Source organism: Cetorhinus maximus, chromosome 10, assembly GCF_964194155.1.
Source record: "Cetorhinus maximus chromosome 10, sCetMax3.hap1.1, whole genome shotgun sequence".
Classification (NCBI taxonomy): Eukaryota; Metazoa; Chordata; class Chondrichthyes; order Lamniformes; family Cetorhinidae; genus Cetorhinus; species Cetorhinus maximus.
This window is the reverse complement of record NC_135888.1, coordinates 46375456-46391709: the sequence shown is the minus strand read 5'-3', so window position 1 is coordinate 46391709 and position 16254 is coordinate 46375456. Positions and strand designations below refer to the sequence as shown.

Sequence of the window (16254 nt, the reverse complement as noted above, 5' to 3'; positions counted from 1 at the left end):
TCAGGTTAATAGACTTTAATCAGACGCTGGAATAGGGGATCAGGTTAATAGACTTTAATCAGACGCTGGAATAGGGGATCAAGTTAATAGACTGATCAGAGGCTGGGATAAGGGATCAGGTTAATAGACTTTGATCAGATGCTGGGATAAGGGATCAGGTTAATAGACTTTGATCAGATGCTGGGATAGGGAATCAGGTTAATAGATTTTGATCAGATGCTGGGATAAGGGATCAGGTTAATAAACTTTAATCAGACGCTGGGATAACGGATCAGGTTAATAGACTTAATCAGATGCTGGAATAGGGGATCTGGTTAATAGACTTTGATTAGCCACTGGGAAAGGGGATCAGGTTAATAGACTTTAATCAGACGCTGGAATAGGGGATCAGGTTAATAGACTTTAATCAGACGCTGGAATAGGGGATCAGGTTAATAGACTTTAATCAGACGGTGGGATAAGGGATCAGGTTAATAGACTTTAATCAGACACTGGGATAATGGATCAGGTTAATAGACTTTAATCAGACGCTGGAATAGGGGATCAGGTTAATAGACTTTAATCAGACGCTGGAATAGGGGATCAAGTTAATAGACTGATCAGACGCTGGGATAAGGGATCAGGTTAATAGACTTTATTTAGACACTGGGATCGGAGATCAAGTTAATAGACTTTGATCAGATGCTGGGTTAGGGAATCAAGTTAATAGACTTTGATTAGCCGCTGGGAAAGGGGATCTGATTAATAGATTTTTATGAGACGCTGGGATAGGGGATCAGGTTAATAAACTTCAATCAGATACTGGGAAATTGGATCTGGTTCATAGACTTTGATCAGATGCTGGCAAAGGGGATCTGGTTAATGGATTTTGATTAGCCGCTGTGAAAGAGCATCTGGTTAATAAACTTTGATCAGACCCTGGGATAGGGGATCAGGTTAATAGACTTTGATCAGATGCTGGGATAAGGGAATCAGGTTAATAGACTTTGATCAGAGGCTGGGATAAGGGATCAGGTTAATAGACTTTAATCAGAGGCTGGGATAAGGGATCAGGTTAATAGACTTTAATCAGACGTTGGGATGGAGGATCAGATTACTAGACTTTGGTGAGACGCTGGGATAGGGGACGGGTTTATAAACTTGGATGAAACTCTGAGTGAAATGGGTTTGCTCAATTCCGTAGCTTCATGCGCTTTTATTTACCCCTTTTCCACACAGGTCCTTGTCCCGACTTGTGGCTCTTCTAATCTCTGGCACGCCCTTTTGTCCTGCAGATTATTTCTGGAAATGTCAACACTTACGATATTGTTCTGAAGGACCTGCGGCCTCCGATCATTGCCCGCTTTGTGCGGGTGATCCCAGTGACTGAGCAGCCATCGAGTGTGTGTATGCGGGTCGAGCTGTATGGCTGTGTCTGGATTGGTGAGTGTCTCCTCTTTCATGTTCCCAGCCTGTAGTTTAAAGTTCTGAGACAGGGAGGTTCTTTTTGTCAAAAATTGTGGGATTATTTTGTGTGTGTATCTAATTTACTCATTGATATCTGTGTCTAGATGGCCTCTACTCCTATAGTGGGCCTGCGGGACAGACCATCGGAAAGCCAGGGGCAGCAGTCGTCTACCTCAATGATTCCACATATGATGGTATCCAGGACTCCAGGTGAGGCTGTGTGTTACGATACTGAAGAAGTGATAATGGAGCATTTTTAACCAATGCTGATCAGATTACTCAGGATTGGATGGTCAGTCCCTGCTGGCTATCTCTGCAAGCTCCAGACATTAGATATAGTCTGGTACGCCACAGGTACTGGATGCACTTGCTTGTTCCTGTCAACCACAAGAGGATTTACTATGCTAATGTCTGCTTCATGCAGAGTGAGCATTCCCCTCTATAAAGCAGATTGGAAAGTGTTGGTTCTGGGTACAGCATGATCAATTTATTTCTTATCTCTGACATCAGCAATAGGAGCCTTGATAAGCACCCGTCACCCACACGGTGAGTGTGAACATGGCTCCCAGCCTGTGTGTGATGCTCTCCAAGAGTTGGATGGGTGGGTGGGCGCTGTAGTTTTCCCTCACCAGAATGATCTTGTGTAAAGCCTCACAGATGTCGCTCTCTGCCTAGGCGCAGTCACGACGGTCTGGGTCAGCTGACGGATGGGGTACTGGGGCTGGACGATTTCACCCAGAGCCACGAGTACCGGGTGTGGCCCGGGTATGACTATGTCGGCTGGAGCAACGACACCTTCATGGGCCAATACGTGGAGCTGGAGTTTGAGTTCGATCAACGCAGGAACTTCTCCATCATGAAGGTCAGTGCGCAAGAAACTGGTGGCTTGGAGACTGTCAGTTTGTTACCCAACCCCGCAAACACTCTGCTTCTCACCACCTCAGCAACCCCCACCACCCCTTCCGTGCATCTGCACCCCTGAAACCCAAGCCTCCTCCTGTATCCTTGGATTTTTCCTGAAGCCACCTTCCCTGGGCGGAGCACTCAGCAGCATCAGCAGGAGTTCCTTACCCTCAGAATCATGCCTCGCCACTTGGAAGCGCTGCCTTCCTCGCACCCTCAGAACCTGCTGCCTCCTCAGAACTCATTGCCTCCCCTGGAACCCGCTGCCTCCCTCACTCCAACAAAACCCGCTGCCTCCCTCACTCCAACAAAACCCGCTGCCTCCCTCACTCCCTCAAAACCCGCTGCCTCCCTCACTCCCTCAAACCCGCTGCCTCCCTCACTCCCTCAAAACCCGCTGCCTCCCTCACTCCCTCAAACCCGCTGCCTGCCTCACTCCCTCAAAACCCGCTGCCTCCCTCACTCCCTCAAAACCCGCTGCCTCCCTCACTCCCTCAAAACCCGCTGCCTCCCTCGCTCCCTCGGAACCGCTGCCTCCCTCGCTCCCTTGGAAACGCTGCCTCCCTCCCTCCTTTGGAACCGCTGCCTCCCTCGCTCCCTCGGAACCGCTGCCTCCCTCGCTCCCCCGGAACTGCTGTATCCCTCACTCCCTCAGAACTGCTGCCTCCCTCGCTCCCTCGGAACTGCTGCATCCCTCGCTCCCCCGGAACCGCTGCATCCCTTGCTCCCTCAGAACTGCTGCCTCCCTCGCTCCCCCGGAATAGCTGTATCCCTCACTCCCTCGGAACCGCTGCATCCCTCGCTCCCCCGGAACTGCTGCATCTCTCATTCCCTCGGAACTGCTGCGTCCCTCGCTCCCTCGGAACCGCTGCATCCCTCGCTCCCTCGGAACCGCTGCATCCCTCGCTCCCTCGGAACCGCTGCATCCCTCGCTCCCTCGGAACCGCTGCATCCCTCGCTCCCTCGGAACCGCTGCATCCCTCGCTCCCTCGGAACCGCTGCATCCCTCGCTCCCTCGGAACTGCTGCATCCCTCGCTCCCTTGGAACTGCTGCATCCCTCGCTCCTTCGGAACTGCTGCATCCCTCGCTCCCTCGGAACCGCTGCATCCCTCGCTCCCTCGGAACCGCTGCATCCCTCGCTCCCTCGGAACTGCTGCATCCCTCGCTCCCTTGGAACCGCTGCATCCCTCGCTCCTTTGGAACTGCTGCATCCCTCGCTCCCTTGGAACTGCTGCATCCCTCGCTCCCTTGGAACCGCTGCATCCCTCGCTCCTTTGGAACTGCTGCATCCCTCGCTCCTTCGGAACTGCTGCATCCCTCGCTCCCTCGGAACTGCTGCACCCCTCGCTCCCTCGGAACCACTACATCCCTTGCTCCCTCAGAACCGCTGCATCCCTCACTCCTTCGGAACTGCTGCCTCCCTCGCTCCCTCGGAAACATGCTGCCTCTTTTGCTCCTTTGGAACCCACTGCCTCTCTCGCTCCGTCAGAACTCCTGCCTCTCTCGCTCCCTCGGAACCGTTGCCTCCCTGCTACCTCGGAACCATTGCCTCCCTCACTCCCTCAGAACTGCTGTATCCCTCGCTCCCTCGGAACTGCTCCCTCCCTTGCTCCCTCGGAAACATGCTGCCTCTTTCGCTCCCTCGGAACCCACTGCCTCTCTCGCTCCATCAGAAGTGCTGCCTCTCTCGATCCCTCGGAACCATTGCCTCCCTGCTACCTTGGAACCATTGCTTCCCTCGCTCCCTCAGAAATCTGTTGCCTCTCTCGCTCCCTCAGAAATCTGCTGCCTCCCTTGCTCCCAAGGAACCCAATGCCTCCCTCACTCCCTCGGAGCCTGCTGCCTCTCTTGGTCCCTCGGAACCTGTGCCTCTCTTGCTCCCTTGCTGCTGTGTTTCCTACATCACAACGGTGACTACACTTCAGAAGCTCATTAATTCCATCCTGAGGTGGTAGACAGCTAGAGAGATGCGAGTCTTTCTTTTTCCATTTGCACTGAGTGTTAGTCCTGGCCTGGCTTGGGGCTCAGGGACTGTTCTACCAACTGAGCCAAGCTACCACCTTCATAGACATACAGTTTTGCTGATGACATCGCTCTCCGTGTCTCTGCCTCAACCTTGACTCCAGATAACTTCTATTTGTCCAGCTGCCTGTCCAGCATCAAGTTGTTGGATGAATCAGAACATTCTCCAGCTCACTATTAGAATCAAAGTCATCTGCTCAGCCGTAACATGCAGCCATCCCACTTCCAATTGTTTGAACTCTCTGAGCCTGAACTTGGCTGTGTTTGACTGAGCTGAGTTTCAAAATCTATATGTTTTGCATCAGCACCGCACCGCCCCCCCACCTCATCATGACTGTCACAAAAACCCTTAACCTGCACCTCCAGGCCCGATCTCTACATTATCCTCGCAAGCTGCACCTTACAGAAACTCCAATTAGTGGACCATTTGTTTACTTCCCTGTGTTCATCCACCTGACCCAACACTTTTGCCTTCACCCCTCTCACTCTCATTGGCTCCTTGTCCCTCAGTTCATGAATTCAATATTGCTCCCTCTACCCTTTCCTCTCTCTCTCTACCTCTCCCCTTTCCTCTTTCACTATCTCTTTCTCCCTCTCTCCCCCTCCCCTTTCCTCTCTCTCTTTCTCTCTCTTTCTCTGGAGCTGCAACAGAGAATGTGCAAAGTACTCACAACCATTCCAATCGCACTGCATAGGCTGGTAGAGAGATTGGCGGAGTCTGTCTCAAACATGGGTGCCATGACGATGTCCCAGGTGTTTGTATTGATGTCTACATCAATGGAAGGAATGGCCACCTGCATTGGGGATCAGGCGTGGTAAGTAACTGAGTACATGCTGGCCCAAACCAGTGACTTGTACACTCTGAATGATACCTGAAACAGTATCAATGAAAACCTAGCCTGTCCTTCAGCACTGTGCAGCAGCAAAGCATTCTTCAGCTCATTGCGAGCATACATTGTATGTTTTTTTAATTCATTCATGGGATGTGAGTGTAACAGGCTAGGCCAGCATTTATTGCCCATCTCTAATTGCTCTTGAGAAGGTGGTGCTTTCTTGAACCACTGCAGTCCATGTGGTGTAGGTACACCCACAGTGCTTTTAGGGAGGGAGGTCCTGGATTTTGACCCAACGACAGTGAAGGAACGGCAATATAGTTCCAAGCCAGGATGGTGAGTGGCTTGGAGTGGAACTTCCAGGTGGTGGTGTTCCCATGTGTCTGCTGCCCTTGTCCTTCTAGATATTAGAGGTTGCAGGTTTGGAAGGGGCTCTCAAAGGAGCCTTGGTGAATTCCTGCAGTGCATCTTGTAGATGGTACACACTGCTGCTACTGTGCATCGGTGGTGGAGGGAGTGAATGTTAATAGATGGGATGCCAATCAAGCGGGCTGCTTTGTCCTGGATGGTGTCAAGCTTCTTGAGTGTTGTTGGAGCTGCACTCATCCAGGCAATTGGAGAGTATTCCATCACACCCCTGACTTGTGCCTTGCAGATGGTGGACAGGCTTTGGGGAGTCAGGAGGTGAGTTACTTACTGCAGGATTCCTAGCCTCTGATCTGCTCTTGTAGCCACAGTATTTATATGGCTAGTCCAGTTCAGTTTCTGGTCAATGGTAACCCCCAGGATGTTGATAGTGGGGGATCAGCGATGGTAATGCCATTGAATGTCAAGGGGAAATGGTTAGATTCTCTCTTGTTGGAGAGGGTCATAGCCAGGCACTTATATGGGGCAAATGTTACTTACCACTTGTCAGCCCAAGCCTGAATGTTGTCCAGATCTTGCTGCATTTGGACATGTACTGCTTCAGTATCAGAGGAGTCGAGAATGGAGCTGAAAATTGTGCAATCATCAGCGACCATCCCCACTTCTGCCCTTATGATGTAGCAGCTGAAGATGGTTGGACTGAGGACACTACCCTGAGGAACTTCTGCAGCGATGTCTGGAACTGAGATAATTGACCTCCAACAACCACAACCATCTTCCTTTCTGCTAGGTATGACTCCAAGCAGCAGAGAGTTTCCCCCTGATTCCCATTGACTCCAGTTTTGCTAGGGCTCCTTGATGCCACACTTGGTCAAATGCTGCCTTGATGTCAAGGGCAGTCACTCTCACTTCACCTCTGGACTTCAGGTCTTTTGTCCATGTTTGAATCAAGGCTGTAATGAGGTCAGGTGCTGAGTGGCCCTGGCGGAACCCAACCTGAATGTCAGTGAGTAAGTTATTGCTATGCTTGATAGCACCATTAATCACCCCTTCCTTCACTTTACTGGTGATGGAGAGTAGACTGATGGGGCGGTAATTGGCTGGATTGGATTTCTTTTGCTTTTTGTGTACAGGACATGCCTGGGCAATCCTCTACATTGCTGGGTAGATGTCAGTGTTGTAGTTGTACTGGAACAATTTAGCTAGGGGTGCAGTGAGTTCTGGAGCACAAGTCTTCAGTACAATTGCCGAAATATTGTCAGGGCCCATAGCCTTTACAGTATCCAGTGCCTTCAGGCATTTCTTGATATCATATCGAATGAATCAAATTGGCTGAAGACTGGCATCTGTGATGCTGAGGTTCCAGAGGAGGCTGAGATGGATCATCCACTCGGCACTTCATTCTGAAGAATGTTGCAAACACCTCATCTATTGCACTGAAGTGCTGGGCTCCCCTATCATTGAGGATGGGGATATTTTGGAGCCTCCTCCTCCAGTGAGTTGTTTAATTGTCCACCACCATTCACGACTGGATGTGGCAGGACTGCAGAGCTTAGATCTGATCTGTTGGTTATGGAATCGCTTAGCTCTGTCTACCAATTGCTGCTTATGCTGTTTGGCACGCAAGTAGTCCTGTGTTGTAACTTCACCAGGTTGACACCATATTTTTAGGTATGCCTGGTGCTGCTCCTGGCATACCCTCCTGCACTCTTCATTGAATCAAGATTGATCCCCAGGCTTGGTGGTAATGGGAGAGTGAGGGATATGTTGGGCCATGAGGTTACAGATTATGGTTGAGTACAGTTCTGCTGCTGCAGATGGCCCACAGCGCCTCATGGATGCCCAGCCTTATGTTGCTAGATCTATTCTAAATCTATCCCATTTAGCACGGCGGTAACGTCACACAATACGATGGAGGGTATCCTCACTGTGAAGGTGGGACTTCGTCTCCACAAGGACTGTGCAGTGGTCACTCCCACCGATACTGTCATGGACAGATGCATCTGCGGCAGGCAGGTTGGTGAGGATGAGGTCAAGTATGTTTTTCCTTCTTATTGGTTTCCTCAACACCTGCCGCAGACCCAGTTTAGCAGCTATGTCATGTAGGACTCGGCCAGCTCGGTCAGTAGTGATGCTACCGAGCCACTTTTGGTGATGGACATTGAAGTACCCCCCCCAGAATACCCTCTGCACTCTTGCTACCCTCCGTGCTTCCTCCAAATGGTGTTCAACATGGAGGGGCACTGATTCATCATCTGAGGGAGGGCGGTACATGGTAATCAGCAGGAGGTTTTCTTGCCCATGTTTGACCTAATGCATGAGACTTCATGGGGTCTGGAGTCGATGTTGAGACTTCCAGGGCAACTCCCTCCTGACTGTATACCACTGTACCGCCACCTCTGCTGGGTCTGTCCTGCCGGTGGGACTGGACATACCCAGGGATGGTGATGGTGATGGTGGTGCCTGGGGCATTATCTGTAAGGTATGATTCTGTGAGGATGACTATGTCAGGCTGTTGCTTGACTAGCTTGCGAGACAGCTCTCCCAATTTGGTACTTGTTCAGGATGTTAATGAGGAGGATTTTGCAGGGTCGACAGAGCTGAGTTTGCTGTCGTTGTTTCTGGTGCCCAGGTCGATGCCAGGTGGTCCTTGTAGTTTAATTCCTTTTAGTTTTTTTGGGGTTTGATACAACTGAGTGGCTTGCTAGGCCGTTTCAGAGGGCAGTTAGGAGTCAACCATATTGCAGGATGTCGTCTTCCAGGCGGCTGAAGATGTTAGTGAGTACCTGACACAAAACTCATACCCCTGAGGCAATGGTGTCGGGTCATGTTCAGGAAGCTGATTCTCTGCCTGTAAACCCTGTGTTTGGCATATCACTTCCTTTGAGCTGTACACCTCTGCTCATCCTCTCTCGTGTGGAGCAGCAGGTGCTGAGGATAAGGCAGCTGCTAATCCTGCTGTTGGTGATGTTACTGCTCATCTTGATCCATGTCTGAACTGCATAAGTGGCTGCATGATGTGTTTGGAACATGGGAAATGTTAATCAGACACACAAAGCTACGTTTAGAAATCGCCACCAAAGCAATGAACATACACTCTCGCCACAAGGCATGTGACAAGGACAAGGAAGTAGTTGTGAGTCTCAGTAATTCGAGGATTTTTTTTTTTGCTGGCCATTTATTCAGCCCCCTCAATTCCCACTGTCCTCCCTCGCAAGTTCCAGGAAGTCTGGATACCCATGTGATCAGAGTGAAATTCCAAAATCCCAATTAAAACAGCTGCTGATTCTCTTTTTGCATTTTGGCAACACTGCCCTTTCTCACACAACTGAACCCACTCCAATTAAAGGTGGAAAAAGATGGGTCACTTCAGGCTTCCCAATACTCATCTATGTCAGCTCCTTATACAAGTCCCCACTCTCAAACCCACTCAATTTAAATTCAAATTCCTCCCTCTGACTATCTGATTGTCTCTCACTCTGATTTGTCTCTGTCTATCTCACTCTCTCCGACTGTCTCTCTTCATCTGACTGTTTGCCTCTCTCTGTCTCTTTCTCTCTGTCACTCTCTCTTTGTCACTTTCTTTCTGTCACTCTCTCTCTGTCACTCTCTCTCTCTCTCTCACTGTCCATCACACTCTCTCTGTCACTCTCTCTTTGTCACACTCTCTCTGTCACTTTCTCTCTGTCACTCTCTTTGTCACTCTCTTTGTCACTCTCTTTGTCACTTTCTTTGTCACTCTCTCGCTGTCTCTCTCTCTCTGTCACTCTCTCTCTGTCACTCTCTCTCTGTCACTCTCTCTCTCTCACTCTCTCTCTCTGTCACTCTCTCTGTCACTCTCTCTGTCACTCTGTCCGTCACACTCTCTCTGTCACTCTCTCTCTGTCACTCTCTCTCTGTCTCTCTCTCTCTCTGTCTCTCTCTCTGTCACTCTCTCTCTCTGTCACTCTGTCCGTCACATTCTCTCTTTCACTCTCTCTTTATCACTCTCTCTCTCTGTCTCTCTCTCTCTGTCACACTCTCTGTCACTCTCTCTTTGTCACTGTCCATCACACTCTCTCTGTCACTCTCTCTTTGTCACTCTCTCTGTGTCTCACTCTCTCTTTGTCACTCTCTCTCTCTGTCTCCGTCTCTCTCTGTCACTCTATCTGTCAAACTCTCGCTCTATCACACTCTCGCTCTGTCACTCACTCTATCGCTCTCTCTCTGTCACTCACTCTCTCTCTCTGTCCCTCTATCCTTCTCTTCCTGTCTCTCTCTCTCTATCACTATCTGACTGTCCCTATAAATCTGTCACTCACACTCTTTCTGTCTCTTTTCCTATATGACAATGTTCTGGCCCCCTCAGTTTCTCTGACTGTCTCACACTAACTCTGATTTTGTTTCTACGACTGACTGATGCACCCCCTGATTTTGGGGACCTCCAGGGCAACTCTCTCCCGACTGTATACCACTGTGCCACCACCTCTGCTGGGTCTGTCCTGCCGGTGGGACTCGATATACCCAGGGATGGTGGTGTCTGGGGCATTATCTGTAAGTTATAATTCCATGAGGATGACTATGCCAGGCTGTTGCTTGACTAGCCTGCGAGACAGCTCTCCCAATTTTGATACTAGCCCCAGGATGTTAGTAAGGAGGATTTTGCAGGTTCGACAGGGCTGAGTTTGCCCTGACCCCCTCATTCAACCCCTCGCTCCCCTACTCTTTCCCCCTTTCTCCCCTTCTATCTCCCCATGCTCCCCTTCAGTCACCCCTCGCTCCCCTTCCCCTTCCCCACTCCCCTCCTCTCTCTTAGTCCCTTTCTTTCTCCCCCTCGTTCCTCTTTCCTCTCCCCCATTCCATTAGTCCCGCATCCCTGCTCCCCTTCTCACTCCACTCACACCCCTTCCCTCTCCCCCTCACTACTCTTCTCTCTCCCTTTTTCCCTTTTTCTCTCATCTCTCGCTCCCCTTCTCACTCCCCTGCTCTCTCCTTGCTCAGCTTCCCTCTCCCCCACACCCCTATCCCCCTCACTCCCTTTCTCTCTTCCCTATTCTCACATCCCTCGTTCCCCTTCTCTCTCCTTTCACTCCCCTTCGCTCTCCCCCACTTCGCTTCTCTTTCTCCTCTTTCCCCTTCTCTCTCTTCCTCACTCTCCTCTCTCCCGCTTGCTCCCCTTCTCGCCCTCCTACTCCCCTCCTCCCCAATCCATTTTCTCTTTCCCCCTCGCTCCCCTTCTCTCTATCCCCAAACCCCTTCTCTCTTCCCCTCACTCCCCTTTGGTCTCCCCCTCGCTCCCCTTTTCCCTCCCATTTTCCCTTTTTTCTCTTATCCCTCACTCTCCCCCTCTCTTCCCTCACTCTGCTTCTCTCCCTCTTTCCCCTCCTCTCTCCTCCTCACTCCCCCTCCCTCTTCCCCGCTCCCCTTCTCCATCATCCCCGCTCCCCTTCTCACCCTGCCTGCACCCCATCCCTCTCCCCCTCGTTCCCTTCCCTCTCCCCCTCGTTTCCTTCCCTCTTCCCCTCGTTCCCCTTCCCTCTCCCCCTCGTTCCCTTCCCTCTCCGCCTCGTTCCTTTCCCTCTCCCCCTCGTTCCCCTTCTCTCTCCCCCTCGTTCCCTTTCCCTCTCCCCCTCGTTCCTCTCCCCCTCATTCCCCTTCCCTCTCCCCCTCGTTCCCCTTCTCTCTCCCCCTCGTTCCCCTTCCCTCTCCCCCTCGTTCTCTTTCCCTCTCCCCCTCGTTTCCTTTCCCTCTCCCCCTCGTTCCCTTCCCTCTCCCCCTCGCTCCCTTTCCCTCTCCCCCTCGTTCCCCTTCCCTCTCCCCCTCGTTCCCCTTCCCTCTCCCCCTCGTTCCCCTTCCCTCTCCTCCTCGCTCCCCTTCCCTCTCCTCCTCGCTCCCTTCCCTCTCCCCCTCGTTCCCCTTCCCTCTCCCCCTCATTCCCCTTCCCTCTCCCCCTCGTTCCCCTTCCCTCTCCCCCTCGTTCCCCTTCCCTCTCCCCCTCGCTCCCCTTCCCTCTCCCCTTCGCTCCCCTTCCCTCTCCCCCTCGCTCCCTTCCCTCTCCCCCTCGTTCCCCTTCTCTCTCCTCCTCGCTCCCCTTCCCACTCCCCCTCACTCCCCCCTTTTCTCTCACCCCTCTCGCCATATCTCTCCTCGCTCCCCTTCTCTCTCTCCCCATCACTCCCTTCTCCCTCCCCCCTCGCCGCTTCTCCCAACCTCCCTGCTCCCCTTCTGTTTCCCTCACTCCTGTTCTCTCTCCTCCTTGTTCCGCTTCTCTCTCCCTCTCGCTTTCCTCCTGTCTCCCCCGCGCTTCCCTCCTTTCCCCGTTGCTCCCCTACTCTCTCCCTCACTCCCCTTCTGCCTCCTCATACTCCCCTTTTGTCTCCCCCTCGCTCCTCTTCCCTCTCCCTTACTCCTTTTGTCCCATATCCCTGCTCCCCTTCTCACCCCGCCCACTCCCCTTAGCTCTCTTCCTCGCTCCTCTTCTCTCTCCCTTTTTCCCTTTTTCTCTCATCCCTCACTCTCCTTCTCACTTCCCTCACTCCCTTTCTCTCTCCTTGCTCACCTTCCCTCTCCCCCACTCCCCTTCCCTCTCCCCCCTCACTCCCTTTCTCTCTTCCCTACTCTCGCATCCCTCGTTTTCTTTCTCTCCTTTCACTCCCTTTCTCTCCACCCCACTCTGCTTCTCTCTCTCCTCCTGTTTCCCCTTTTCTCTCCTCCTCTTTGCCCTTCTCTCTCCTCCTCGCTCCCCTTCTCATCCTCCTACTCCCCTCCTTCTCCCCAATCCGTTTTCTCTTTCCCCCTTGCTCCCCTTCTCTCTATTCCCAAGCCCCTTCTTTCTGCCTCGCTCCCCTTCCCCCCTTCCCCTCGCTCCCCTTCCCTCTCTTCCCTGCTCACCCCTCACTGTCATCCCCGCTCCCCCTCCTTCCCTCTCCCCCTTGCTCCCCTTCTCTTTCCCCTTTACTCCCCCTCTCCCTCATTCCAGTTCCTCTTCTCTCTCCCCCTGCTCCTCTTTTCTCTCCCCCCACTCCTCTTCCCTCTCCCCCACTTCTCTTGCCCCTCTTCCCCACTCCCCATCTCACCCTGCCCACTCCCCTTCCCTCTATCCCTCACTCCCCTTCTCTCTCCTCTTTGCTCCTCCTCGCTCTCCTTCCCCCTGTGCCCCTTCTCCCTACCTCTCTACTCCCTTTCTGTCTCCCTCGCTCCCTTTCTCTCTCTCCCCCTCGTGCCCCTTCTTTCTCATCCCTGCTCCCCCTCTCTCTCATCCTCTACCCTTCTCTCTCCTTTTTGTCCCTTCTTTCCCCCCACTTCTCTATCTCTCTGTTCCTGACTGACTCTGTCTCTCTCGCAGGTGCACTGTAACAATCTGTACACAAAGTCGGTGAAAATTTTCCACCGGGTTGAGTGTTCCTTCAAGCAGCAGCTGGTGGCGAACTGGGAGCGGGAGTTAGTGGGCGTAACGATGGTGATGGACGACAAGAACCCGAGTGCGCGGTTTGTCATTGTGCCCCTGGGGCAGCGGCTGGGCAAGGCAATCCGCTGCCGGTTCTACTTTGCGGATCGTTGGATGTTGTTCAGTGAGATCTCTTTCCAGTCAACAGTTGCAGGTAAATACCCGACCCCATCCGATCAGGATCCCTGATTGTACCTCATGTGGGAAAGTTAATGTGAGGCCAGTCATTTAGGTCTAATTCCACTCTCACAAGAAGGTAGCGAGGTCCCTTTAAATATGCAGATAAGTGTCCAGTGATGTAATTGGGACTTGATTGCAATTTAAATCAAATGGGGGTCAGGGGGACATGAGGAGGGGGAACTGGGGGGGTGGGGGCGGGGTTGTGAAGTTCAGACAGTAACATTTATATATTCAGCCAGAGACATTTAAAACTGCATATTCTGTCAAAAATGGACCCTTTATTTTCTACCATTCTACCGGATTCCCTCTGCTGGTACATGTATACATGCTGATAGCCTCAAGTGGACAAAATGCACAGTGCAGTTTTCAATACACTACAGGGATCTCAGGGAGAGGGTGCTGGGGAGGGCAGTCTCAGTGATGGGGTCCTGGGGAGGGAGATCCCAGGGGCTGTGGAGTGCTGGGGAAGTGGGCATGGCAGGGCCCAGGAGTTGACTGTGGCAGTACGGAGGAGTCGGAAGGTGCTGGGGGCCAGGGGGAGGGGGGGAAGGTGCTGGAAGGCCAGGAGCAGGGGTGGCGGGGGAGGGGCTGAGAGGCTGGGTGTGCCAGTGCTGGGGAGTCAGGGGGGTTGTGGGGTGGGGTGGAGGATGGCAAAGTGATGCTACAGAGGTTGTCCCTTCCCCTGCCCTTACCTCATGACTAGTTTGCTGAAAACACTGAAGTGATGGAATTTTAATTTGATCTTTCACCCTTTGGCAGATGCTGAGGGAACAAATCCTTTGGAACACCTTCAGCCATCCCGGAGAGAGGACACTTCCCAAATCCCAGAAGCTTGGAGTACTCCCAGGCTGAATGCCGGCCTAGGCCTGGGTTTGGGACCCAGCCCTGCACCAAAACTGACGCTGACCAACACTCCGAGCCCCACATTGATCAACACTGCCAGCAGCCTTGTCACTCTCATCGTCGGTAAAGAGCTTCTGACGTTTGCAGTATTGCTCTCAGAATTGCTGTCTGTCTCCGCATCCACTTGCCCACTCATGCTGCTCTCTCTGCACCCCTTCCCCCAGACCCTCTCCCACTCACTCTGCTCTCTCCGCATCCCCACTCCACTTACGCTGCCCACCGCTGCATCCCCTCCCCCACTCACTCTGCTCTTTCTGCACCCCTTCCCCCAGACTCTCCCCCACTCACTGTGCTCCCTTTGCATCCCCTCCCCCACTCACTCTGCTCTCTCTGCACTCCTTCCCCCACACCCTCTCCCACTCACTCTGCTCTCTCCGCATCCCTACTCCACTCACGCTGCTCTCTGCATCCCCCCCCTCACTCACTCTGCTCTCTCTGCTTCCCTTCCCCCAGACCCTCCTCCACTCACTCTGCTCTCTCTGCACCCCTTCCCCCAGACCCTCCCCCACTCACTCTGCTCTGTCCGCATCCCCTCCCCTGCTCTGCTCTCTCCGTATCCCCTCCCCCAGTCACTCTGCTCTCTCCGCACCATCCCCTCCCTCACTGACTGTATTTGAGTGGGTGTGTGTGGGAGTCTCTCTCTCTCTCTCTGTAGATAGTACTGGGATGGGAATTGTGTCCTTCACTCTGCTCATGGCTGTGCCTGTCTCTATCTCTCTCTCTCTCTCTCTCTCTACAGGCAGCTCCCCTCCTCCCACCATCAGCAGGCCCATGAACAAGGCTGAGGACAGTAACACCTCCATTCTGATTGGCTGTTTGGTGACCATCATACTCCTCCTCATCATCATCATCGTCGTCATCCTGTGGAGGCAACATTGGAAAAGGATCCTAGAGAAGGTGCGTATGTCCCCTTTAACAGGGTTTCCGCTACTGCATGGTGTCCCCTTTAACAAAACCCCCACCACTGCATTGTGTCCTGTTTAACAACACCCTCGACAATGCACTGTGACCCCTTCCACAGGACCCTGCAACTGCACCGTGTCCCTTTTAACAGGACCCCGCCACTGAACTGTGTCCCTTTTAACAGGACCCTGCCACTGAACTGTGTCCTCTTTAACAGGACCCTGCCACCGCACCATGTCCCCTTCAACAGGACCCTGCCACTGCACTGTGTCTCTTTTAACAACACCTCCACCACTGCACTATGTCCCTTTAAAAGGACCCCGCCACTGCACTGTGAACCTGTTAACAACACCCATGCCGTCCATTTAACATCGGCTCCACTACTGCATTGTGACCCCTTTAAAAGGCACCCACTGCTACACTGTGTCCCCTTTAACAACACCCCCACCACTGCACTGTGTCCTGTTTAACAACACCCCTGGCACTGCACTGTGTCCCCTTTAACAGGATCCTGCCACTGCACTGTGTTCCCTTCAACAAGACCCTGCCAGTGTACCATGTTCCCTTTAACAGGATCCTGCTATTGCACCATTGTCCCTTCAACAGGACCCTGCCACTGCATTGTGTCCCCTTCAACAGGACCCTGCCACTGCACCATGCCCCCTTTAACAGGACCCTGCCACTGTATATACTGGGATCTCATCTTAGCTCGCCCATCTCCATTTCAAAATGCCTGCTTTTACACCTATCCCTTTGATGATTTATACCTTGCAGTCTGACTGTCTAATTAAATTAGTCACACACACACAACATACACACACAGCCCCCATAAGCCTGCTTTAGTATCCCACAGTAATATTAGGAAAAATGATATTTCCTTTACACAAGTAATTAAGAAGGTTAATGGAATGCTATTCTTTATTACGAGAGAAATTGAACATGAAAGTAAGGCTGAAAATATAGACACGTCTAAGCTTTTCGTCTTGTACCCATCAGGACACGTCACAAAAATAATCGTGGCGATCTATACCCGCCACCATTGCATGAATCAGTATTCATTGAACTTGTGAACTTGGCAACTTGCACAGTTGAGTTCAGCTTTAATGACAGCATGTATGCTCAAGTAGATTGTGTTGCCATGCCTCAAGGTCCAGCTCTCGCAAACATCTTTGTTGGGTTCCATGAGAAACGTGTCTTCGATGGAATGACACCTAACCTCCTATCCCTTGCATATTTCCAAGATGTGGATGATACATTTCCCATATTTAAAT

The 16254-nt window shown here is 52.2% G+C and overlaps 1 protein-coding gene across 3 annotated transcripts in view; it reads left to right on the top strand.

Annotated features, from left to right (window-relative positions):
- Positions 1 to 16254, top strand: part of ddr2l (discoidin domain receptor family, member 2, like) — a 77232-nt gene that overhangs the window by 41946 nt on the left and 19032 nt on the right. For all 3 annotated transcript variants that reach the window (XM_078550417.1, XM_078550418.1, XM_078550416.1), the window contains exons 5-10: positions 1275 to 1422; positions 1551 to 1656; positions 2122 to 2308; positions 12896 to 13151; positions 13937 to 14143; positions 14820 to 14977. In XM_078550417.1, coding sequence (XP_078406543.1) covers positions 1275 to 1422; positions 1551 to 1656; positions 2122 to 2308; positions 12896 to 13151; positions 13937 to 14143; positions 14820 to 14977 — 1062 coding nt within the window. The remainder of the gene's footprint in view (positions 1 to 1274; positions 1423 to 1550; positions 1657 to 2121; positions 2309 to 12895; positions 13152 to 13936; positions 14144 to 14819; positions 14978 to 16254) is intronic.